This window comes from Zonotrichia albicollis, chromosome 9 (genome assembly GCF_047830755.1).
Source record: "Zonotrichia albicollis isolate bZonAlb1 chromosome 9, bZonAlb1.hap1, whole genome shotgun sequence".
Lineage (NCBI taxonomy): Eukaryota > Metazoa > Chordata > Aves > Passeriformes > Passerellidae > Zonotrichia > Zonotrichia albicollis.
In genome coordinates this window covers 25,527,586-25,554,353 of record NC_133827.1, presented here as the reverse complement: position 1 = coordinate 25,554,353, position 26,768 = coordinate 25,527,586, and the positions used below count along the sequence as shown (strand labels likewise).

At 43.6% G+C, this 26,768-nt stretch overlaps 1 protein-coding gene across 3 annotated transcripts; it reads left to right on the top strand.

Annotated features, from left to right (window-relative positions):
• The first annotated feature begins 3,488 nt into the window (after positions 1 to 3,488).
• Positions 3,489 to 26,222, top strand: SERPINE2 (serpin family E member 2). Of its 3 annotated transcripts, none has more exons than XM_074547060.1 (10): positions 3,489 to 3,643; positions 16,330 to 16,604; positions 17,808 to 17,924; positions 19,058 to 19,285; positions 20,346 to 20,543; positions 22,942 to 23,140; positions 23,282 to 23,382; positions 24,376 to 24,462; positions 25,032 to 25,115; positions 25,892 to 26,222. In XM_074547060.1, the coding sequence occupies exons 2-10, from the start codon at positions 16,349 to 16,351 to the stop codon at positions 25,927 to 25,929; spliced, it is 1,308 nt and encodes a 435-aa protein (XP_074403161.1). In that variant the 5' UTR covers positions 3,489 to 3,643; positions 16,330 to 16,348; the 3' UTR covers positions 25,930 to 26,222. The 3 variants fall into 3 exon arrangements, with proteins under 3 accessions (XP_074403161.1, XP_074403160.1, XP_074403162.1); XM_074547059.1 differs by having other exon boundaries at positions 17,805 to 17,924; XM_074547061.1 differs by lacking the exon at positions 17,808 to 17,924.
• The last annotated feature ends 546 nt before the right edge of the window (positions 26,223 to 26,768 follow it).

Sequence of the window (26,768 nt, the reverse complement as noted above, 5' to 3'; positions counted from 1 at the left end):
AAATACAGATGATTATAGGGGTCTATAAAACTCCAAAACTGAACACACTGTTTACTTCAGTAATTATTTGCTCATTACAGGGAAAGCATTTTAGAGTTGCTCCTCCTGAGGTGCTGTCACCTGCTATGGTGATTGTGCCGTAAGCCTGCTGTGTCCCAAGGCACCAATACTTCCCAGTTAAAACACTGCAGATGAACACAATGAAAGCCAATAAAAAATCCTCCACTTCCAAAGAATTGTTGGTGGAAATGTTTCCTTACTTCTGACACCAATGAATGCAGCCTGCTTGTTTGCAGGGTGAAACAGAGAACAAACTTTTTAATCGTCAATCCCAAATTCACCTAAATGATTTAAGGCCAAATATTCCTCTTATTTACACCAGTGTAAATTTAGGGAAATTTCATCCGACTTAATGTACTGCCAGGTGGTGGATTTTGCCTCAGATCTCATTATTTTTGGGTTTTTATTTATATTCAGCCATTGTGTGTATACACAGATACAAAGCAGTAATTTTTGCCAGCAAGAAGAGAGTGGAGTTTGCTATATAAATCGGTATTTCTCAGTCAATATGTTGCAACCCCTGAAGGGGTTATAAAAACCATCTGGGGGCTTGTAAAAAACTGAAAATTTTATAACAATCTAAAGCAAAGAAAATGTCATTTCTTCTACTCTCCGTAGAGCAGCACCATTCTCTTGGCAACCTGTCAAAACCATACATGAAACAATAAATTCTTTAGGCTTATCACTTTTACAATATTTTTTTTTTCTTTAGCTTTATAAAACATGGATGAGAACTGGGAAGTTTCTTTTTTCCCCCCTTTTATGTAGGATTTCCTATCTGAACTGCTTGAGAAATGTTGCTTTCAAATTTTTGGCCTCAAAAGGCAGTAAATTTCTTTAAGGGCCTCCACCTTGGTCTTCTCCTAACCTGCTTGTTAAAACTACAGCCTATTTTGTCAAGCTTAGGCTTGTTTGTGTTGGAGCCAGTTTTTCTATTTCACTGTGACTTTCTGCCTGTCAGTTTCCTCTTTCAGCCTAAATCACACTGGGAAACATCAACACTTCCCTTTGTGGGAAGAGATGTTTTGCATCAAGTGGAAAAAATGGATGAGATTTCCTGTATCCTCATTAGCAGTGTGGTGTACAGCTTGAAATCTGCCCTTTCTAAGGTGAGATACCATCTGAAGAACCTCTCTGCTTTTAAGTATAGCCTCACAGCACATACAGCTTGTCAGTGAATTTTGCTTTCATGTACGCATCTTTCATCTCCGTGCATAGGTACTTATCTATGAAATTAATTCTAGTAGCAACCAAGTGTGTCCCACCTAAAGGAATCAGAGGATAAATTCAGAAAAAAAGGCTCATTGTTGGTTTTTTCCCCTATGAGGATGAGACACTTCACACAAGGACTGGGCAGGCAGCAGAGCTGGTGGGGCTCTGAGACCCTGAGTGGGGTAGGGGGGAAAGAAGGGGATGGCAGTGCTCCCCTTTTGGCAGCTGTTTGCTTGGCTGGGCAAATCTCAGGCAGCTTCCCCTCAAACTCCTCTTGACTTCAGCTATTTTTGCCCGATTTCCACAAATTAGTTCTTTGTTGGTGCAAATACTTCGTAGGTGTGGTGCCTCACTCTTTCCAAAAAGCCTGACTTGTTAACTGTTTAGTGGGCACGAATTTGATCACTTAAACCACTTGCTGAGGAGAAGGAACAGTGCCTTCTTGCCTGGGTGGGAGGTGGTTGCCCACAGGAACTGATTGGGCTGTGGGCGATGTGGCAACGACCGAGGGGAGGAACTGCACTTCTGGCTTTTACTCTTCAGCTCCAGCTTCACTGGGCTGGAACTGTGCTGTCCAAACTGGGTGGAATCAAAACTTGGACAATTTCATGTCATTTTCATTTGCTTGGAACATGACTCCCTTTTCCCTGGCCCATTTCTACTGAAGACAGACTCCGCAGTCTGCACATGAGGAGGATGGGCTCAGATCCAAGAGAAGGGCATTTGGGGGCTTGGCTGTTGGCTTAGGTCTTCAGGTTGTCAGACCAGAACCAGGGTTCCGGCTCCAAGTTCTGAGTTCAGCTAGCTAGTCGTGGTCTAGCTCTTCAGCTACCTTTCCATGTGCCAGATTGTACCAAAATGCTGCTAAAATCATTCAGTGGTATTTTCCCATGTGGTTTTCATGATGCTGAGTGGTTGGGCAAGGGATCTGACATGGTCTTTGCAGCTTTCTGCCTTCATGCCTGAGAGAAAATGGATACCCAAGGGTTGTCTCTGCTAATATGAAAAAATATGCAAAAAGTGGCTGTTGGGTATTTTTGTGGGTTTTTTGGTTTCTTAATTAATCTCCATTCTCAATTCAGAAATGGATCTCAGTAGAAATGATGGTATGAAACATTTTGGGAAAGGAAGCTAGATTTTAATTAAAATTTAAAAATCAAGCTGGTTAGTAAATAGCCTACCAAATGTCCACCTCAGCTGGTGGAGAAACCATTCCTGGACAGCCCAGCCTTCTGGCACCAGCACCTTATCTTGGCCTAATTCCCTGTGCCCTGGCTGAGGCTGAGCTCCTTGCCTCTGAGCACTGCCTTGCTGTGCCACCTCTCTCATCCATGTTTCCATCATTTCTGTTCTGCCCAGGCACAGGGCCCCTGCACTGAGAGAGCCACCTGGATGGACACAAGGCTCTCCACCATAAAGACCAGCAGCAGCTGCCACCAAGGCTGATCCAGCTCGTGCCAGGAGATGGGTTGTTTTGATTTTTTATCCAGAGAAGTCCAAATCCTGAGGGAAGAAATGTGGTTTATTGCATACTTATCCTGTCTCTTCAAAGCTGAACTGTGCCATGCATGAAAATTTGTTTGGAAACAGGGATCAGAAATAATGACTTAACAAGGCAGTGCTGTGTAACAAGGCAGTGCTGTCCACTGCCGCACAACACACTGCCGGTTTTCCTGAAGTTGTCAGCACTACTGGTTTTGTACAAAGAGTGGAAATTCCTTCTGGTACTTCGTCAGTCAAGGAGCCCAGGGCTGTCAGTGAGTGTTAAGGTCAACATGTGTTTTCCCAGGTTTACACTTCTGTCCTGCCGCACTGCTCTGTGCCTGTGCCGCTACACTGAAGCAACAACTCCCCTCCCTCCGATCCCTCCCGCTGCTCGTGCAGATTTAACCCAGGGCCATACAAGGGATGGAGGTCCCCGGCTGAGCCATTTCCTCACCCCTTGGTGAGGACGTGGGAGCACACGGGGAGGAGCCCCTTGGCCCAAACCCTGCAAGCTCCCAGCACGGCACTGCCGGGAAGGGGTCGCATGGAGCTGGCCTCGGCGGTCCCTGTCCCCTCACCACCCCCGCGGTGTCCTGCCGGGCCGAGCCTCGCCCCGTGGGCACCTCCACCGCTGCCCGGGCTCCCCCTTGTCCCCGGCAGGGCTGATCCAGCGGTGCTGTGTGACACGGAGCTGAGGCCGGGCCGGGGACGGGCTCGCCCCCCGCGCCGCTCCGGCGCTGCCCTGGGCGGGCCCGCGGCGCGGGGCGGGCGGGCGGGCGGGGCGGCCCGGGCCCTATAAATGGCGGGCGGCGCCGCCGCGCTCCGGCCGAGCGGCGCGGGGCGAGGGGCAGCGGCGGCCGGGCAGCGGCGGCGAGCGGCGGCCGAGGTGAGCGGGACCGTGCGGGCGCAGCCGGGTCGCGCCGGAGGGGCGCCCGGGAGGGAGGGGAGCGGGGCACCCAAAGTTTGGCTGCTGACAGCGCGGAGGCCGCGGGGGTCGCTCCGGCGGCTCCTCGGTGCGCTCCTGTTACCTGCTCGCACAAGTTTCCCAGCACCGGGTGCGTGGGCGCTGTGCCGGGAGCGGGGCTTCGGGCGCGCTGAGTTTCTCCCAAGATAAGGCGCTGGCTTTGTGCGAACAGGGAGGGATTTTGCCCCGAAAGAAGCGGGTTTGGGGCCGGCAGCCCGCGGGCAGCGGCACCGCCGGCGCGGCGCGGGAGGCGCTTCGCTCCCGGTGCGGGAGCGGCGGCTCTTCCCGGGCACCGGCTGCGCTGCGAGCGCTCGGGAACTGCAAGTTGCTCGCTTGCGTTCGTGTCCCTTGTCTGCCGTGAGAGAGAGCTTGCTGCTGTTGTGCTAAATAAAGGTAATAAATCATAATCCGGGTAGTGACTGAAATTTTCTTGGCTTTTCGAAGGGCAGAGTAACGGGGGAGGAACATTTTCGGCCACTGCCCTTTGGGGAGGAACGAGTGATACTGTGATACTGTAACAGGATTTAGGGCTGATAGCATCCCGCTGTGTGCTGGAGCGGAGAGCTGGTTAACCAACACTCTGACCTCGGCTCACTTTGGGGTGATACGGGAGGTGCTTCGTGTGTCGCGTCCTGGGAGTATTTGGAAATGCAGAGTCCTTTGTCTCTTGGTGAAAATGGTGCTTGATATTTACTCTCAGTGCTGTGCGATGTTGGAGGATCTTAACAGAAAAATACCTTTGGAGAAGCCATTGTGGTAACAAATAGGTGTTAAAATGTCAGATTTCCCATAAAACTAGGGAATATCTGTTTATGGGTTAGAGGCCTTTGATTTATTTCTCTCCCCCTGTCTCATGCCTGTGTATGATTCTGAATGTGATTTGGCTTTTGTGGTTGTAATCGCATTCTTGGGCAACTTCCTGAAAGAGAAACCTGGTAGAATGACTTTTTTTTTTTCACTGCACTGAAAAATGACCTCTTGTTCCTTCACTTTCTCTGGTGGGCGCATTTAGTAATGTCTTGTCCCCAGCTTGCTACAGGAGTTCATTAGAAACCTGCTTTTGTAGGGACTATTCATGAAATATACGTAGGTGTAAGCAGCTGTGCTGCTGTGTAGCTTCGGAGAAACTGCAGACATCCTCGAGGAAAGTGAAAAGCAGCTGCATGTCTGCTGAGTGCTCAGTTGAGCCTTTGGAGTGCGAGGGAAAGAGCAATGCAAAATAAAAAGGCAGAATTATTAAGTAGATTAATTCAGCTGCATGTAAGATGTACTAGATTGGAGATCTAGCATTTTGTGGGGTGTGATTAAACTCACGAGAATAGCAGCTGTTTGGCACAGGAGCAAACTTTGAGTGATGAATGCTAGTCCACAGCTTTTTACAATTACAGACAAGTTGTATGTCAGGCAGCCTGTAAGCAAATTGTGTCAAGTGCTTGAGATACTGGAAGGCAGCTTCTGTGGGCACTGCTGTTTTATGCCCTCCCCAGGTATGAGGATGGTGGAAGAACTCCTCTTTGCTCTGATTGGTGATATGGCCATCACTATAGTCACACATACATTTATATCTATATATAGCTCTATGGATCTCATGTGGGAGGCAATAGAAACTCATGTCAGAACAAAAAAGAAAACAGAAACCCGCAGTGGGTTTTGTCTCAAGGTGTATACAGAAGTGTTGGAGCTTCTGTTTGGTGTTGTCATTGACAACCAGGAGAATAGCACGTCTTAGTGGCATGTGGAGACTTTTAGCCTGAGTGTCTAAATCACACAGGCAGAAACGTGTTCCCATCCTAGAGTTTCTTACCAGCATCTGCTAGGCAGAAAAATGTCAAGCAGGGAGCCCAGCAAGTTGCACCAGGTATTTTTAGAATAGGTTGAAGTGAATGCTTCTGTATAAATACTGAAAAATAAGCGCCTCACCTTGCTGCTAGGAATTACAGTGGAGATGCAAGTAAATTTCAGTATCCACAGCAAGGGATCAGCTCAGAGGGAGCTCTGGGAAGCGATTTGTGGTGGTGGGCACAGCATCTGCCTGGCTTATGCAGCTGGTTGTGGCTTTTGGTTCTTGATAGGAACTGCTGTGCTCATTCTTGAAAAAGCTGAGGCTCAGTGAAAGGTTTTTCTTGGAAGCTGAGGTTAGGGGTTGTCTGGGCTGCTTGAATTGCTTAATCACAAGCATGCATGAAAGAGCATGCTTTTGTAATACTGATTATGGGGAAATTAATTCTAATCATCAAAACAGTTCCAGTCAACTTGGTTTGTTAACTGAATTCTGCGATTCTCTGGGGTCCAAGGTTTTATACACGAGAAGACAGGGAAAAGATGGATAACCATTGCTAATCTGTGAAGTGTTGCTACATACAGTCATCTTTATTTACGTGCCTCTGAGCATCTTCCCAGTCACCTGTGACATAGCTAATGAATCAAGTTTTACAGCAAAGTGCTGGCCTGTAGGATCCATGTCATTCTGTGCACCTCTACTAGCCGTAAACTTCTTCTGAATAAGTGTAGTGATACACTTTTTGGTAGTGGTAGCATGGAGTAGTCAGTTATCTACATATGATTTTAAAGATTTAGTGTAAATGTAAAGATTCAGTGTAAGTTAGGAAAGTATGAAAATATAAGAAGGTTTTTATTATTATTAAAGTAGCTAGCTTCTTTGTGTAAAAACTGGACAGCTGAATATGTATAACCATGTGTGTGTTCAGGTGTCTCCTCTGTGATGGTTAAAGTGGTGGGAGGAGAGCAATAAGAGGTGGTAGCATTCTGCAGCTGGAGCCACACAAATGTTTAGGCTGGCATGCTGTGGGGGAAAAACGCTGTCCTGTGTTCTGCTTGTTTCTCTCTCACTTTAGGGAGAGACTCTAGTTCATACTTGACTTCTGTAAGCAGAGCTGAGGTCTCTGCTGAAGTGAGAGCCAGCAATGATTGACTGGAAAAGTATGGGACAATATTAGTGGCAATGCTAGAATAAGCTGTAGGTTCTTAAGCTGTTTATCATGGCCTTGAAATACACTTAAATGGTAACTGAACTGCTTTCTAAAGCCATTAGCACCTCTCCTTGAGCAGTGTCTGTGGAAAAGCATGCGTTTTGGCAGCTCCTGTGTCTTTTCTGTGGTCTGGTATTTACCTGTAATGGCCAGAAAGGTGGTTTTTCCCCTTATTTTCAAGCTGAAATCAAAAGGTGCCTTATGCTGGGGTCCAATAACCATGCCACAAAGCAGTTTAAGTATGAAAGCATATTCATCTTGTGGAATTATCTCCCTTGGAGAAAATGTCAGTTTTGCTGACCATGTTCATGTGGTGCGAAGTGTGGGCTTCAGGCAGTCTGCTGTTGGCATCAGGGCTTTGGAAATAGCAGCCTGAAATTCTCCTCAATGTTGTGGGACTGTGGAAGGGATCAAGACTGGTGGTTGATGAGTGCTGAGCTGAAGGAGCCTGTTCAAAGCTGGATATATGTGGTGGCCTTGGTGAGCAGGTAGGTTGGATTGAGAGAAATTAGAGTTACCAACAGACTGTAAGCTACAGGAGCAAATCCCCCTGGAGTCTCCAGAAGCACTAGTGAGAAATGATTGTACTTTCTACCTCCCTTAGTTTGGCTGATGTACAGGGGATATGAATTCATGTTCATCAGCTATGTAGTTTTGACCAAGCCTGTTCTTATGTTAAATGCTTTCTGTATTATTTAACAGCTCTCTCTTTAAGCTTCTGTTCTCACAGAAGGACATGTTGAGGTATTTAGTGATGTTTCTCACTGCTTTTGAGATGCTTCTGTCATCTGGTGGGAGCTGTAAGCTTCTGCTTGCTCAAGGCTGAACGAGGTTTCAGGTTTTTTGTTTGACTAGGAGTGGGGCAGTTTGCCATTGGCTCTGACAGGTTACAGGTACAAACCCAAGTGGAAAACTGAACATGACTAGTTTTTTCTCCTCCATTCTGTTATCCTATAACTTTACATCCTAAGCAATCTAAGAACTGCCATGTAGAAGTTGGTGCATTATCCGTATGTCTCCATGTTGCTACACCCCCTCCTGTCCCATAAAGAGCAGTTTGTGTGTCTTTCCCAGCAGTTAAACAAGCTGAGGCCTCCAGCTGCTCTGGCAGCTCGCTTGGAGAGGTTGCTTTCCCAGCTAATTGCCTACTTCCTCTGCAGAGGTTTGTCATCTGCCTTACAGAAATAGTGATGGACTCCGTGGAGCCTCAGCCAGCACAGCTCACAGCTCAGCCCACAAGCTCTCAGGCTGAACTGAATCAGACAGTTTAATATACAGGTCATGACCTGCTCTTGGAGAGTTCTTGTGCATAGTTCATACTCTGTTGTCCCTTTTTTTACTATGGAAATTTAAGTCTTGCCTTCCCAGGAATCTGTAGTAAAGCCAGGGGGATCAGTCAGAAGTGAGGTCAGTTAAACAAAAAGAGTGTTTTCTTAAATACAGCTCTTCAAATAGCTTATTGACTTGTTAACGTGAGTCTTCTTGCAGATGACTGAGGAGGTGTCTACCTGAGCATATGGATGAGGTTCCCAGCACAAAGTTTCATTCCTGCATCCTTACAGCACCTGGGACTTGTGATGCTCTTGTGGTTGGCTAGTTCTGCTTCTGGAGCTTCCTGGGGGAAAAGATGGATACAAGTAAATGTCTGTGCTGTGAATAGAAATGTAAATCTCCTTATCCTTTTTGGGTAACCTTCAAGCTAGGGCTGGAATGGCTGAGAAGAGGCCACTAAAAACTAGTATCTCCTGTGAGCTTAGGTCTGTTTCAGTGATGCTGTCCTGGATACAGAAGATCGATATACATTTTTCATTTTAAATAAATGTATAAATCAGTATACATTTTTTATGTTAATAACTTGGCTCCATTACACTTTGAGGGTTATATTTGTTATCTAGTTTTTCAGATAAGGTTTCTAAATTAGCTTGCAAATAGGAAGTGGTTGATTGCTAATGATGTACTGTGTGATTAATAAATAAATAAAAGGCTAGTCACCCATTGCTCTGCAGATCTCCAACCACAAGTGCAGTAAATGGTTGGAACAGCATTCCTGATCTCTCCAAGTAATTTGTCACTTGGTAGCATTCCCATGTACAAATGCTTGAAGTATCAGGTTTTGGTTATCAATGAGCTTGTGTAAGTGCAAGTTTTTATTAATGTCATAGTTATGAAAGAGAATACTGGAGTTCCAATCCATTTTTATAGTGAAACAACTGTATTGACTGTATGTACTTCTAGACTAACTGCCAACACTGTACTGCTGTAGTCTTTCCTCTTGAAGGAGAAGGGATAAGTAAAAACTTGAAATAATGCACATGCATTATTTGAAGTGAGGCTTCTTAAAGTCCTCTTGAGAGAATGTCTCCCCATCTTCTGTTACCATTTGGGCATCTCTAAACACAGTTGGCTTTGATTAGATGTTTTATGGCTGATAGATGCTGCCACCTCTCTCAGCTTCCCAGGATAATAAAAATGTAAATAATGAAAAATAGCATGGCTCCATAGAAAGCCTAATTTTCAGTTATGCTGTAAACCCTGACTGAACCATAGAGTGTGGGGTGATGGGAATTGGGCTTTGTAGCATTGTTTAGTAGGAAATATAAGTATCTCTTTTGCAGAGTAACCTAAACCTCAAAATTATGGAATCTGGAGGCCAACAGTCTTCTACTCTGCAGTGACTCACATGCCTTTTCAAAGCTCTGAAGTATTAACTATTGGCTTGAGGACTAATTCTACACCTTTAGTTTTCTTTATTTTGTACACAGTTTTGGGTTTTTTTTCCTTTGTTTGTCAGTTCTTTAAGCCCAAGCGTTAGAGAAAATTTATGAAAGTGTTATGAAAATTTACCTGAGAAGAGGAGAACCAGATTTGTTTGCCCTGCAGGGATGTAGTGGTGTGAGTCTTGCTATCAGATGACACCAAGATACTTGTACTAAGTGAAAATGAATAAGGGTACTGGGTTGCCCTTTAATATTTTTTAAGGAAGAAAAGATGGTAAAATCCTAAAGCAGAGGTGGGACTGCAGCTGGAGGAGCTGACTGTCCCATGCTTGTTTCTTCATTATGTTAAAATACCCACACTGCACAATGAACTTGAGATCAACCAAACCACTTCTTTAATAAAGGGACACCAGTAAACTACAAACATAATTCTGTTTAATCTTTCTGATACTGTAAGACTTGATTCTAGGTCTTGGAGAATTCTGTAGAAGCTACTTTAAATACAGGAATAAATAATACCTAGAAACTTTAGCAATTGTAATTGAGCTTACAGTAACAAGAGAACACATAAAATTTAAGACTGGTGGTAGAATTGTGCAGTACCATAACAGTCTCTATAAGCCCCCTGCCCTGTCAGCTGTATTTGCTTCATGAAGCAGAGCTAAATTTGGCTCTTTAAATCATGTATAAATGAGGGATGGAAGTAAAAGCAAATGATACATAAAAGCCTATCTATGTTCTTGAAACTCTCAATAGTGCCTCTGTAGTTGTTGTACAGCCACAACTCAGTGGTGAAGTAAAAAACCCTGGTCAGCTTTGCATGATGTGAAATTGATCTTTGTAATGAACTACCATGAACCACCACCAAATGCTGTACAAGATGGATAGATACTGGTGGGAAAAATTAGTCTGGCTTGTGAGCTGGAGACCCCAGTCATGAGGTTACAGACAGTTTGAAATGGAGCTGGTCTCTGGTCTCTGCACTTCATGTTTAACAGAAACTCCCAGAAAATGGGGGTGGTCAGGACTCTTGATAAAGAAGCACTGAACTCCAGCTTCCTGCTCATGGGGGAGCATCTCTTGGACAAAGAGATGGTTCCTGTGTGGGACCAGCTGGTTGTACAAGCTGGTGCTCTGCAGGGAAATGCCCACTTGGCAGGGGAGGCTGGTTGGACACAGCTGAACAGCCTTTCCAGAATGCACTAAAAAGCCTGAGAGAGATAGGAATAGCAGAGAGAGGATTAAGGTTGGGAGAGGAAATATTCAGAACCAATACCATGCTTTTGGCATTCATGTGCAATGCTGGCTGTTGTGCCTGATGTCAGACCAATGCCTTAAGATATAAAATTTTTTCTTTCAAAAACCCATCACTTCCAGCTTATCTCTGTGTACAAGTTATGTTTATATCTTGTTGACAGTAACTTACTCCTCTTCAGAGCAATCTGAGTACTGAGCTGTTTAAAACCTAGCAATCATCCTTTCTCGGAAATGCTCTGCATATACTAAACTTTCCAGGTATTGAGTAATAATAGAAGGAGTTGTTAGATGAAAAGGAAGAGCCAGCATTCAGGAAGATGAAACATTTCCCAGATCTGTCATGTGGAAGAAGCCAGAACTTCAGCAGGCTGAACTCAGGTTCAGGATGAGGAGAGGATATTGAAGCTGAAGGCTTTGGTATGTAGGAGGCTTAGGCAGAAGGGGAGTCAGGAGCACCTGTGAGGGGCAGGGAAGCCCACCAAGGGGCTGGAGTGCTTTACCATGCTGCTAAACCCATCAGCTGGAAAACAAGACCCAGCACATGACCTTCCCTCTGCCCCGGAGTGGTCTCCTTGCTTGGGAGAAACAATTGCTGTGTGCTCAGCCAGCTCCTTTAATGACTGTTAACAAGTTTGTTTGAGTATTTATTCAGTCCTGCTGGAGAGAATTGGTTAAATGCCTGAAGTGAAGCTGCTTTCTTTCAGCTCATATGTCAATTGAAATAAGACTTTTAAATTAGTAGCCCAGATGACAGTGGCATGGAAACATCAACATCTCAGACTTGGAGAGGTCCCTGAATGTTTGTTCCAGGCTGGCCTTCTCTGGTCACAGAGGCTGCCCAGTGCCTGCCACGTGGGCTCAGGGGCTCTGAGGGGTTTGGGCTTACTACAGGGAGACCAGCAAGGCTGTGAGACTGCTCCTCACTTTTAGTCCCTTTAGCTGTGCTTGCTGCCCTTTGGTTACAGCTATTCACAGAAGTGCAGTCTGGTGTCTAAACTTCCTTGTTTCTTGTATCTTTTAAAAAAACCACAGAATCAAATCTTGCAACTGCAAGAAGGAGTTTTGGCTATATTACTGTTGAAGTCAGGCTTCAAAATAAACACTTGGAAGTGTCTCATAGTGCAGTAATTACAGATATCTGAAAATCTATGTACAGTTGATTATTTCATCCTCAATCCACTGCAAAGTGTTCTTTAGCCTCTCTGGGGCAGGCCTTTTCTCCAACTTAGATATTAAATATGGGCATTTTTTCAGATCATGTTTTTGCCTCTGATCTTGAACCAAACTAATTTCTGTTCTTCCTCTTGGGAAGATTGCAGAAGCTTAGTTTGGCTCTCTGAAAATGAAGTCTTTCCTAAGCTAGTTTTTTGCTGTAGGAGGATCTTCATTGTTAGCAGTATTTTGTGTCTGGGGCTGAAGATGCTACTTTTCCCTGCTCCACCAAATGCTTTTCTAGACCCAGATGAAACAGCCTGTATTAATATAACTTTGCTTTTGTAACAAGCATTCTATAAATGTAGGCTGAAAGCATCACGCCCTCTTTGTTGATATAATTATTTCCATAATAATTTCATCTAAAAAAATAAACTAGGTACTATGATGGTGATCTGGATAGTTGAGCCTGGTGAGAGTTGAGTGTCCTGCCCAATACATCTGAGAGTCAGTGTTTGCAACACTGAAGCTGAGCTCATCCCAAGGTTGGGAGCCTGAAGAGTTTCCATCATCTGCCATGAAACAGCACAGTGTACGCAGGACCTGCTGCTGTGTTCCTCCTCTGCCTTCCCCAGAGCTCTGTGCCTGACTGGAATAGTTGCCTAAACATTCCTTTGTGGCTCAGGCTGGGCTCTGCAGTTGGAGTTCCAGCTGGTACTTCGGTGTGATGTACAGACCTGGGGCGGTGCTGCTCTGTGAGGTGGGGGAGCTGAGTTCTGGGTGTGCTTGCTGTGCAGATGGCATCTCTCATAGATGAGTGTGTGCCACTGCTCTGGCCTGCTCAGTAACTCTAGCATTAGGGTTAAGGGCTGGATTTGCATAACAAATGGCAATGCATGATAACAGTGGCTACGTTTCTTTGGGTTAGTGACAGCATTGCCATTGCGTGTTGAGAAGTTGAAATTGTGGATGTTGTCCTTCCTGTAAGTGCTCAGTCTAAGAAGTGGGCAGCCTACCCTACAGAGGGACTTTTTTTTGATCCAGCATCTTTCAAAAGCCCACATTTATGTAAATGAATTCGCCTATACGCTTTCCTCCTCCTCAGTTTAACTTTGCAAAAAATATAAAGGTCATAGGCAAAGAAATGCCTAGCCTGTATTTTTGTTTGGTTTTTGAAGCCTTAGATTCAGATTTAACTATCACTGAGTTTTTTAGCTTCAGTGTTATGAAAGCTTGTTGATATTCTGTATAGCAGGTCAGCTGTTTTCCATCCCACACATCATACATCCTTTTGGATTTCTTCTCCCAGCACTGTGCTTAAGCTGCTTCTTTCAGGATATGCAAATGCACTTCTTGATACTGGACTGCATAGAAGTTGATTTTACTGAAATCCATGATGGAAACTTCAATTGCAGGGATGTCACCTCTTCTCAAAGATCCAATTGTCTCCCCAGTTACCTGGTTAAGTTACCTAGTGGCCAGGCCAAGAAGTGACTGCTCCGTAACTTGTGATCAAAAGTGGTTTTTATTTCACGTATTGAATAGGTATCTGCTAGAGATTATGCTCCAAAACAGAGACCAACCCATCTTAAAGGTGTGTGAGTTAGGCAAATATGGATAATTCTGGGGAAACCAGATGCGGGAGGTAATCAGTTGAAACAGAAAAAATCCCAAAATTCTGCAGCAGTGGCCTTGTGAGCAGAGTGGGGTTGTTTTGACAAGGCTTCACATGTTATGGGGAAAATACAAGGCTGTCACCCTGAGTCTGTCAGGGGCTGTCATCAGTGGAGTAGAAAACTTGGAGACTTGCAATATATTCTGGGAAAGTCAAGGAGAGAAGTGTCTGACTTCAGTTAGGTTTGTGCAGATGAAGTACCTAAAAGACAAAGAAACATTGTTTTATTTGATTTCAAAGTGTCACTGCTGTCTGCCCTCATAGTATGCTTCTTGCCATATCATGTATCAAGGGTAGATTGCCCTCAAAACAGCCCAGTGTCCTGTGGTTTGCTGTCAGGATCAGGTGGAGCTGCCTTGGTCAAAGCCTGGTTTTCAGATGGCAGCTCAAACTGTGCTCTGTGATTATCTGGTACTGTCTCCGTCCATCACTATGTGGGACAGGCTGTATTGCACCAACAGGCACCTTTTCTTGCTTCAGAGTGCCTCCAGTAAGACTTTGTAATAGTTTTAGGGCCTTGAAGTTTCTTTTTGCCAAGATACTAGGTCGAGTTATAAATCTACTTAATATCGGGATTAAGAATTTGTTTAAACTACCCCTTGGGTTTCCAGGTTTGGGAGAAGAGATGGCCACCAAACCACCAAAGAAAACCCTAAAAGCTAGCCCTAAATGAAGCTTTTCATGGAGTTCGTCCTGCAAGGCAGCAGTGCCATCCGTGTGGAGCTGCTGCCTGTGAGAAGGAATTGTTGCCCTTTAGAACAAAACTAAAGGTTTCACGTGGTTTGTGTTAGCATCAAAGAACACTGAAGAATGTTCCTTAACGATTTTAATTTATTTTGAAAAGTGCAAGTTGACTTTTCCTGTCAGGCTGTTGGCTCTCCCCCATGACTTTTTCTTGCTGTAGCTGGTGATGAGGGGTGCAAGACAAACGTAGGAGTGACTCATGTAACCTGCCTCAGGGGGTGCAAAGCCAATCCTGACCTGCCTCAGGGGGTGCAAAGCCAATCCTGACCTTTCTCAGGGGGTGCAAAGCCAATCTGTGGTGCTTGGGTTTTGTTCCTGCTGGTCTCAGCTGCAGCTAGCCCAGTCCAGCCTAAATTTTGGACTAAGCTTGAGTAGTTGCAGCAGATGGCTGATATGAAGCTGCTTTGGATGGAATTGTGCTTTAGTGACCTCAGAACTGCTTGGGGGATTAGTAGGTTTATGGAGAAGACTTAATTATTGGGTGGGCTGTTACCCCAATTTGTAGGACAGCGTTTTTACTGTTTCTTGCATAACTTAAATCAGCAAGTTCCTCTGGTCAGACGTGTGCTGAAGTTGGGTTTGGGGGAGAAAGATGTCTAAACTCCTGAATTATTGCATTTTCAGCATTTGCTTTATTCTGCAGCGACAAACTGCGACAAAGCCAACTTCGTCCCCTCAAACGGTGTAGAAGAAAGTGGAAATGCTGTATTTGTCGCTTTCAAGTGTTTTAGCACAGTTAAAGTACATGCTATTAAAAGATGATTAAACAAATCTGTGCAAACGCCAGCTGGTTTTCTGGGAGTGCAGTGCTGCAGCGCGGTTTGAACTCGCAGCGTAGGTAGGCTGGCGGTGGCACAGCTCCTTGGGCTGTGTGGGAGGAGGCTGGCACAAGGCTGTGCCTCTGCTGGGCCCCAGCACCCTGGGGTGCTGCACCCAGAGCAGCAGGGGTGCCAGCTGGCTGCACTGGGGGCTGCAGGGCAGCACAGACTTGGTGCTGCATTTGTTGTGCAAATAACACTTCATTCTGTTGTATACCTTCTGCAGCCTTCTGAAGTCAGTGAGGAACAGGCTCCTGGCTGGCCTGGAAATGGAAGTCAGGGCTGTGAACTGTGTAAATGAAATGTCTTAATGTTGTGAACAGGGAACATAATTTAAGGAGATTGGAGATTATTGCATGTATTTTTCTCTACGTATCTCTTTGCCCTAACAATAGGGATTGAATGCAGTTTCATGAGGAGGAAATACAGCACAGCAGTTACAGTGCTCAGTGTTTGACATTTGGGTTTGGCTGTCTCTAATCAGTTGCTGATAGGTCCTGAAGAAAATGTTGATGCTGCTTGTGCTTCAGTTCTTTGGAGCTCATGGATAATAATGCTGAGTTCTGTCAGGTGTTAGACCTGCAGATGAAGGTGCACCTGTTTTGAATATTAACTTCATTCTGTATACATTAGGTGCTCTGTGTTCTTAAATGGAGAAGGACAGGTTGAAATCCAAGTTCAAGATTTGCATTTTAAAATCCAAAATTTTCCTCTACATTCCTGTTATTGAGAATGCCAATTATGCAGCTAACTCTTATTGTTCTAGGCAGGTGTAAATTCCCACAGCAGAAGGTCTGTTTGCATATGTATATATGCTTCTGTTCACTGCAGAAAATGATCTATGAGGTGTACTGTGCATCACACACTAGTGGGTGAGGACCATACCACACTCTCAGCACTCGTTTACCATAAAGGGCAATCTAAATGGAATGCCAAAGCTCATTTAACTGAAACACAAAACTGCCTCAACTAGGGTGTTGTGGGAGATCGTCTTCTAACTTGGTGGCTTTTGTCCTTTATATAGGCAATGGTATCTAGCTATGTCATGATTATCATTGCACCTGGAAACCCCTAGACCTAAAATCCTGGTAGAGCTAAGTGAAACACAGTGAGTTGTGTGAGTCCCATTGCCAGAGCTCTGAATGGTGTGTGGCACATGTACAAGATTGTCTGCTCTTTAGGTGAATAAGAGTTTATGTTAAAAATGCTGTTCTTGTGAAAGCTGACTTAACTCCCCCCTCTTGTTTTCTTACAGGTATCTCCAACCAGGAATCATGAACTGGCATTTTTCACTCCTCTTTGTTCTTGGGACTTTAATGTCTGTATGTTCCCAGTTCAGTTTTTATCCTCTGGAGGAGCTTAGCTCTGATGTTGGAATCCAGGTCTTCAATCAAATAGTGAAATCTAAGCCTCAGGACAATGTTGTTGTTTCTCCTCACGGGATTGCATCTGTCCTGGGGGTGCTGCAGCTGGGAGCTGATGGCAAGACAAAGAAGCAGCTGACAACTGTGATGAGATACAGCGTAAATGGTCAGTGATCCTAAGGTGGTTTTGGGTGTGTTTTGTGAGACTCTTCATGATGTATGAGATGGCTTTTAAAGTGTGGTAGATTGCATCATGCACCAATTAACTCTGTTTACCAAAGCACAGAATGGACATGCTTGAGGTTAATTGGCAATTTGAGCATGGTATGTACATATACCCAAACTGGCTTATAAGCAACTTGGTTAATGACTTCAGGGCCCTGGCTAGAGCTGCCTTTGTCCTTGCCAAATTGGTGTTCCAGAACAGGGTGGATGGTGGTCCAGTGCTAGCTCTGAGCAGGAAGGTGGCAGTCCTGCATTTCAGGCTGTGCTGAACAACTTTCATGTGCTGCTCCTTAGATAACAGGGCAAGAGGATATTTCTTGGCACCTCACTGAAAGCAGTGCAAACTAACCATACAATCGACACTTTCACTTTGCTCTTCAGTTTTGTTCACGTGTTCCTGCTGTCAGAATCCCTGTATGTGTAGTTCTTGTAGTGCCCTCTTCTTGAGACAGCCATTTCTGCTTGCCTGTGCCTGACACTGCATGCATCTGTGTTCATATTCCTCTGCCAATGTCTGCCCCTCCAGAGGGAGTAGGCTGAAGATTCTTACTGCTTTGATTTGCATGCTATTTTTGTGAGTGTTTGCCAGCAAGACTTAACATCTTAGTGCCAGCATTCTGCCTTACTTCCAAGAATAGAAAACCCTTCAGGAGGTAAGTGCACATTTAAATCTTGAGCAGTATTGTCATATAACATGTTGTCATATAACATGTTGTCCTGTCTTCATTTGCTTTGCTGTTTTGGTCCTGGATTTGAAGTACAACAAAATTATTTGACACCTTAATATCTAAATGATGTAAATGGAAATCTCTTCATGGGATAATCAGATCTAGGAACATTTGAATGCTTAAAATCTAAGTACTTGCAAAAATGTTGAAGTATTATATCAACTGGTTTTATTTGGCCTTCAGAATTCCTAATCCTAACTGTAAGACACAGAGGTTCTCAAACACCTTAGAAGGTAGCCACTGCCTGGTTAGAGGCTTGTTATGGGATGCTGCCTCTGTCCTTGCACAGGTTTCCCCTGCTCTTGTTCATGACTACCTTAAAGTCCTTTGGCAACTGCAGCAAGTGCTTCTTTGGAAAGGTATTAGTTGAAAAGTATGTAATTTGTCTTTAGCTGTCTTTTAATGCAATTTAGCAGCTGGAAGCAAAGAGGAGAGCCAGCACCATGAGACCAGCCAGCTCTCCCCGGACCACCAGCAAGTGCTCCGTGGGCCACCAGTGGTCCACAGAATACAGTTTGAGAACCTCTGTTATGGTATGTTCTCCAAAAGAATTTGCCCATGATATTGGAGAGTGAACATGTAGAAATTCATACCAGTGGTGCTGTTAAAGCATTCATGATACATGAAACAGCAAAGCCATCTGAGGTTTTTTCTGACATGCAGCTAAGAGAGTAACTCTGAACTAATTTATTCCTTTCACATCTCTTCTTTGTCTACATAAGAAAGCAGGCGGGAAATTTTTCTGCCTAAATTGTATTGGGAAACAGAGGGAACCCTTTAATAACAGCCACCCAAGGCTGCTGTTTGATACAGAGGTTGAACATGGAGTTTGCTGCCTGGCAGTGGCTTCCCTGTGTAGAAAGGCACTCATTGATGGGTGTAACACGGCAGAACTGGGTATGGTGAGCATAGCAGTTCTTCTGTGCTGCCATCTGCTTTCCCTCTCACACAGTGAAGGAGCTAGCAAGCACTCTGTACAATCTGCTCTCGGGTCCTGAGGATCTCGACTAAGCACTGGAACCTACTACTTTTCCTGTTTTTAGAAGCAAATTCATGTGTTAACTCCTGCTTGTAGCTGATTTAGGCCAGGACTTAGTCGTTAAGGAAACTAAGACTCAACTTGGAAGTTTATTATAAAACTCTTGACATCTTCCTTTATTCTCCAGTAAATGGAAAGGAAGTAAAGAAAATATTTTAATTTTTGTTTTACATTCTGAGGCTCAAGACCATTTGTTATGCAAATCCTGCAAAACTCTGAGTGAGTAGGCTGACCCTTTGACTTTCTTTGTCATCACAGAACTGACAACTGACCTGGCTTATATGATGTGAAATATTTTTGGAACAGTTTGTTCTGTGGAAGAGCATCATTTTTAGCTCTACACTAATATTTGAACCTCAGTGTAATCCCAAACACTGTCTGTAACATTCTGAGCAGACAGTTAAAGGTGCAGCAGGCGTCCTAGTGGAGTTCATGTTTTTGCTGGGAATCAGCAGATGAGACATCAGAAATGGATATTTTGGAAGTCCCTTCAGAATGCTTGCTTTGGCCTTCCTTTTCTAGTCCAACACTTAATGTCTGACTTTTCATGTCGTTAATAGTTGCATATAAAGTAACTGTTGGTTTATCATGTTATTCTAAATTAAACTTGCTGTTTTTTCCAACTAGGAGTTGGTAAAGCCTTAAAGAAGATAAACAGGCTGATAGTCTCAAAAAAGAATAAAGACATTGTAACAATTGCTAATGCAGTGTTTGCAAAGAGTGGCTTTAAAATGGAAGTGCCTTTTGTTACAAGGAACAAAGAGGTGTTTCAGTGCAGTGTCAAGAGTGTGGACTTCGAGGACCCAAATGCAGCCTGTGATTCCATCAACCAATGGGTGAAAAATGAAACAAGGGGTGAGTATTGGGGAGTGCCTTTGTGCATGGCAGGGTGGTGTCTGAGACCACCAATTTAGATGGAAATATTGGAGAAAGACAAAGGGAGGTGGAGAAAGCTCTGTTCTCCAGCCTAAAGCTGTCCTTTAGCTGGCATTAGTGTGATGCTTCAGAGCTGGTGGGTCAGGAAGCAGCAGTGTTGTTGCCCCTGCAGATGTGCCTGTGTGGGATGTTTGGGGTGTGTGTCCATCCCATCCATCCATGGGATCAGAGCAGCTTTTGCTCTTTTTTGCACTCATGTACCTGGTGAGAGATCCAAGCACAATTGTGTTGGGTCCATGCTTTCTCTCAAACATAGATGCTTTCAGGCAGCTCAGATGTTTTACTCAGTAAATCAGACTTATGGGAAGCTGTAGGGCAGTTCAGCTTTTGCTCTGACTGCCCTAAACTGTCCTAAGATATGACCCTGTTCTTAGGACTCACATTTAGTGGAGGATTCTTAACTAACCCTGCCTTGACAGAACTCCTCATGCTTCAAGCCTCTTGAACCAATTGGAAAGCTTATAGACACTAAAGCCAGAGATCACATTTTGCAGCATGTTCCCAGTCTAGGGGAATTATGTGTTTGGTACCTTCTGGAGCTAAACCCAGTCTCTCCTGGATGTGAGGAGTGTGTTAATGATGTTGGATGTGGTATTTGTCAAATGAGGCTGTCAAATTCTTTCTCGACCACATCACCAGTTTTGCATAGCAATGTTGCAAGCAGTGTGTGAATGGGGAGGTATTTCAGCTGAAACTATTCCATGCAGTCTTAGATCTGCTTGCATGCTGGAAAAGGTAGAGCCTTGTTAGTTGTTGAAACATCAGGCTATCATTTATCAGGATATGTTTACTTCTAGTTATCCCCAAATTTACTTTTTGACAAAGAATAGCACTGACATTATGAATTTTAAAATATTGTCCCTGAGGAGCTGGCACACTCACAGGTCAAGGGGTCTAAAGTAATGTGTATCAGGTTCTTCAGAAACAGTTGGCCAACGTAAGAACAGCAAATGCTCAAGAATTCCTTTCTTTCTTCTAGGTATGATTGATCAGGTTGTAGCTCCAGATGATATTGAAGGCAGTTTGACCAGACTGGTGTTAGTGAATGCTGTGTATTTCAAGGGCTTATGGAAATCACGATTTCGACCTGAAAATACCAAGAAGCGCCCGTTTTATGGAGCTGATGGGAAGACCTACCAAGTTCCCATGCTGTCCCAGCTGTCCATCTTCCGCTGTGGTAAGCCAAGGGACTCCCACTGCCACCAGCAAAGGGTGTAGAATTTGCTCTTTCCAGGAGCTTGCTGTGCATTTAATGGTGCTGTTCTTGTAGCTGATATAGATGGATTGTTACAGAAGCGTCTCCTGCTGCTGAGGCATGGGCCAGGTACTTAACAGTTGCCTTAAGGTTGGATGCTCTGTCAAGTATTGCCTTATCCTTTGCCTTCAAAAGGGAAAGTCTGATGTACCCAAATTGAGAAATTTGCATTTTGCTGTAAGAAAGAAAAATACGTGTTTATAAAGGCTGAGAATAAAGAAAGCTTCCAACAGGCAGAATGGTAGGAGGCTTACCTGGTGGTGAGAGAAAGATTGGAGTTTCAGTTTATATTTTACTGCAGATAGAGAAATGGGACTTGCACAGTCTCCAGTCCTGTGGGAGCCAGAGGAGCTGGGTTAGAATGTTGGCTGTATCTCCTGAGGTGTGAAACTGCTCTTCAGATTGAGTCACAAGTGAAAAGAAGTTCAGCAGGTTCTGCCAGACTTCCATCAGAGACTCTCAGAGCTGACACCAGCAGCTTGATGTGACTGACAATGTACTTCAGAGCTGCAGTTTGCAGCCTTATAGGGATTTTAGTGGTCAAAGTAAGATGGATGCTCTGATTAAAACCTTGTGTTCCATCCTTCTAAGAAGTGCTGCATGGAACTTACTTCATGTCTGCTAGATACACTCTGAGAAATAGGCCTGAGAATACAGCTTGCTATAAATCTAAAAGCAAGACACGCTGTGCTTTTAAATGCGTGTTTGTGCTGTCAGTAGTGCTCAATTATTATTAGTAGACTTTATGTTGAAGTAAACAACTGTGACTCTGTCCCAGACCTGTGCATTAGAGCAGATGTAATGCAATACTTTAACTGCTGAAAGTGTGAGTATGTACTGCAGTATATACTAATTTTGGAGTTTCAAATGGGTTCTATGACTAAAGGTGGGGTTTAGCAAGACTATTATCTTGAAGGCTTTTGACTTCTGATGCTGCTTATAATATCCATTATGTTGGCCTATGTTTAAGGTAGAGAAACTATTAAGGCTAAAAAGGAACAAAATAAATACTGCTGAGTTACTCATTTCCTGAGGACTCAAATGAGGTATTTTTTATCTCTAGATTTCCTAACATAGGGCTTCTATTTTATCCATGCTTGGAATGGAATCTTTAAAGTTTAAATATCTTAAGTCTCTTCAGTCCCATCTGCTGACTAAAGCTGAGCTCCCCTCCTGTTCAGTTTGCCTCAGTAATGATAGCAGCAAATCAGGAAGCAGCATTTACCTGCTGGACAGTTTGCTTTGTGTGGCTGTCCTGGAGCTGACTTCTGCAGCCAGTGTTAGATTTGTAGGATCCAGCCTGAGAACCACTGCCATAATAAATGGAATAGTGAAACTGCCAACTTTGGCATGATTCTTGCAAAACAGAGGTGCAATACTGCCAGTTTTGTAGCAATATGAGTTTTAGAGCAGCTTTCATGGCTCTGGCAACAAGATTAAATTTGTAATGAAGCTGTTGATTTTCAGCTTGGACTGTCAAGTACAGATTTAGATCAAGAAAGGGGAAAGACAATAAGATCTTGTTGCTATCCTAAAACCTTGCCTGAAATACTGTCTGTAGTTAAACTGACAAATTTTAACTTGAAACTACTATAAAAAGCATTTGCTTCCCAGCCACATGCCAGAAATCCCACAGTAAGCAAAGGGAGCTTGGAGGAGGAGAGGGTTGCTCAAAGGCAGTCTTGCTGTAACTTGGTTGTGCTATCATCTCCCTCCATCTCATCTAATTGGCCTCTTGCACTGCCTCAAAGTGGCTGCTCCACTATCTTGCAAGGCTTCAGATTGCTTCCTAATCAGATCCTTATTAAGCAAGAAAATTAAGCAAATGCAACAGACTAATTCAGATGGGAACCAGGAGGTCTTGCAATAACTCTTGGAGGAAGAAGCTTGTCTGCAAAATCTCTTCAGTTTGGAAAGATAGTCTACTGCTATTCCTTGCTTTATTTTTATTCTCAGTTGGTTCTGGTACAGCTGAGATCTGGAGCAGAGATCCATTTAATTCGCTGACCTGGTCACTTCTAGCATAGCTGGCTTGCTGCTCTGGGCTGGTGAGATTTGTCTGGGAAGCAGTGTGTACGTTAAATGAGTATTTGCTCCATAGTGTCATCCTGTCTGTGTTTTATGGCATACCAGCATCCATACAGAGCCCATGCCTTCTGAAGGGCTGCCCAGCAGGAAGCCTGGAACTTTAGAGCTGGTTTTCAGATGTGGGCAAAGCTTTCCTGACAGACTCTTCTAGCAGTAGCTGTGTTAAGGTAGAGATTTAAAACTATAATACTATGGCTCACTAGTTTGGGTTTGTTTGTTTCTATCATTTTAGGCACTACAAGTACCCCAAATGAGCTGTGGTACAACATCATTGAGCTGCCCTACCACGGGGAAATGATCAGCATGTTGATTGCACTGCCCACTGAAAGCACAACGCCGCTCTCTGCTATCATCCCCCACATCAGCACCAAAACAATAGGAAGCTGGATGACAACCATGGTAGCAAAAAGGGTGCAGGTTATTTTACCAAAGTAAGTACTTACACAATCCATTCCTTCTTCTGGAAGTGTTTGGGGGGTTATTTATATGTATCTCATCAGATATAAGAGAAGGAATACTGAAGGTGACTTCCCTGCATAATACCTGATGCATTCTATTTTTGTTCCAACCAGGTTTACAGCAGAGGCAGAAACAGACTTAAAGGAACCACTGCAAGCACTTGGTATTACAGATATGTTTGACCAGTCAAAGGCAAACTTTGCAAAAATAGCAAGTAAGGGTTTTTTTTTGTTTTAATTCATGGTGGTCCTTCATAGTTGCTAGCTCTGAATAAAGTGCTGCTTTACCAATGCAGTTGTCTGCTTTCTCTTGGCTAAGTGTTGCCATGACATTGGAGCTGGTTTTATGTTGTAGCCAGCCAGGCATGACTGCTTGCTTCTGTTCAACATTGCAGTGGCTTTTTTCCTCCCTCATCTTACATTACAGCAGTAAATCATGCTGGTCAGCTGCTTCAGATTTGATATTGCAACCTGAGGGTCTCGGGCATTGTCTGAAATCTTTGGTAGGGCTTAAACAATACCTTAGTCTGTAACAAATACTGCAACTACAGTGTGTAACCTTCCCTGAAGTGTGTGTTTATTGACTTGAGCTGTAAGAAAGGATGCATGAAAAACACTCACACTTTAAGCAACTCAGAGCTGTAAATATTAGTATCTGAAAATGGAATATAAACACTTTAGAACTCATGGCTGAAAGATGTCATCTTATTTCTCTTCTCTGCTCTCATTAAAATCCTGATTAGCTTCTATAGAACTGTCAAACAAAAAAGCTTACCCTTGTGCTGGCTTAATTTGAAAACACATGCCTGTCTTTCCTTGAAAGCAAGGTGTGTTGCTAAGTGCTTTTTTTTCCCCTGACACTGAGACATTTGGGAGGGTAACTTAAATTCTAATAGCAAAATTTTTTCAGGTTTTTTTAAAATTAAAACTAAAAATGCATGTGAGCGCTTCTAACTTAAATCAACAATAAGGAAACTTAGGAAATGGGGAGGAACAAGGAATAAGATAGTGAGTAATTACAAAAGTATGGAATAACCTTAGTGACTGTATTCTAAGGTATTGTTCTGGACTGCAGCTTTGGGATTCCAGCAGGACTGTAGCAGCTTTTAGCATTCTGGACCATGCTGACAGAGCTGCTTAGCTACACAGCACTCCAGGATTCTTTCAGTGCGTTTTACTGAAGGTGCTCTTCTCCTTGGGTCTTTCAGGAACAGAAGGTCTTCATGTATCTAACGTTCTGCAAAAGACAAAAATTGAAGTTAGTGAAGATGGTACCAAAGCTTCTGCAGCAACAAGTAAGCAATTGTACTGCTAACTGTCAGAGTTGGGCAAACTCCATTAGAAGGCTTTGGCACTGGGCAAAGAGCTCACCTGGAGATCACTGCAGCAGTGTGCTCAGACTCAGATCAGTTAATGGGTTTTATGTGATTTCTCAGTCAAATCTCAACTTGCCAATGTTGATCACTGTAAGAAATATTGACAGGCTTACTTCTAGAGAAGTGTCTTCCCATAGCTTAGAGTTTATATCAGCCTACTGACAGCACGTTCTGGCTATCCAGGTTACAAAGAGGAGTAAGCTACTGCAAGCCTTTGGGTGACAACCCAAGACTTCCAGCTCTGTGTGGTCTTGTCTTTTTAAATGCTTCCTGTAAGAATATCATGTACCCTGTGTGGCTTTAAATGTCCAAGTTAGTTGGTTTTAGGCATCTGTCTGCACCTATTCAAGGTGCAGATATATGTAGATATATATACACACATGCATATATATATCTATCTACAAAGAAACTTTACTTTGATAGAGTATGTAATGCATTATGGTGCTTGATTTGTCTCACTCTAAACTTTTGTTTTCTTTTTTTTCAAGCTGCAATTTTAATAGCCAGGTCATCCCCTCCTTGGTTCATAGTAGACAGACCATTTGTATTTTTCATCCGGCACAATCCTACAGGTAAGCAGCATCTCTAAGTACTTTTTGGCTTAGAAGTTGACTATCAGCTATGTAATAGTGACAAAAGAAGTCTGAAGCTACTGAATAACTATTATAAAAATGTACTTGCAGGGTGTTTTTTGCCCTTAATTTTATATTATTTTATTGGGAATACAACTTGAAGCAGGGAAAGAAATCCATTTTGGCTGTCAAGGTAACAGAAGCAAGTGTGGCAGGTTTGTGGGTATAAAAGAAGAGTCTTTAATAGTCATAGTTCCCCTGAGTGCAGAGGAAACAGCTCTTTACTGGTGGTGAATTGCTGAACAGGACCCAGCTTTCTGGACAGTCAGACAGTGAGGGCGAAGGCAGAATAGGGGGTTGGGGATTTGGGGTGCTGCTCCAGCCTGTCCTGAATATGAGTGTTCCAATATAATGCTCACAGCTCCTGTGCAGCATGGGCTGAGTCTCCCAGAGCAGAATTGCCCTCCTTGCAGTGACCTGCATGATCAATGTCAGTCAGTGGGGAACAAGGTGCTGCTGCCAGCACTGGGGAAGAGCAGGCTGCTGGCAGCCAGCCCCATCCCCAGGCTCCACAGAGCATCAACAGGGCTGTGTGTCTCTAGAAATAGGAGCTGGCCACCTATCCAAACATGCATTTCCCTGGCTTACAGACCTCAAAGAGGCTGGACAGGACTGGCAAGGTGGCTTGGCTGTGCTCTGTGGCCTTAGAGCTTTCATGGAAAAGTTGAACTCTATTTACAGATGATGGTAACCCTTGTTTTTGTTTCATCCCTTAGGTACAATCTTGTTTATGGGACAAATAAACAAACCTTGAATGTGGAAAAGACTTTCTTCAAGAAGTAAACAGGCACACCCCTGTTCTGTTAAATATTTTGTACACTACTCTTTGACTTCACTCAAGAACTAGTTTTAACCACTGACTAGGTTTTGAAACAGGAGTCGACATAGTTCTGGCTTTGTGGGGAAAATACAGATTGAAAACTACAGTATCTCTTCAAAATGTCTAAAAGATTCTCTAAACTACTGAATGGTTACCTATGCTAGCAGCTTCTGAGCTTTTTCTGTATCTACTAAGAATTTTATGTATGGCTTTTTGTGAGAGGATTTTAACAAAGAATGATAAATGTTTCTATTAATGTTGGTTTCTTCTTGTGTGTGGAAAAGGTCTAATTTTGTAGATACCACCTATCAAGATTACTTTTGGTTCTTGAGTATCTTGGTACCTGGATATTCTTGGTAGAAATAGAATAAAAGTTCTAGCAGTTTTTATATAGTGCATGTATCACTGAGAGTTTTAAAACTAATGTGGTGTTCAATACACATCGCATTGTCCTGTCTCATTGTAATGTAAACTTGTCATTGCTAGTATACACTTTCTATTGGATTTAAATTTTATATTTGTTTTTGTACAAAGGAAAAAAATAAAACTGCATTATGAACAGTCAGTGTTGTGGATCGTGGATGTGCACAAGGATATTGGGGTCCAGAGCCCTGTGTGATTTGAGATTTAAGAAGAGTGAAAGGAGGGAGATGTTTTGTGAGACCTTTTTGTTGTGTGTAGGGGGGTGTTGGTTGGGATTTTTGTGGTGGGGTTTGTTTGCTTGTTTGGATTTTTACTTGTTTTAGTCTCTCTGTTCTGCTGTGGATGAATTA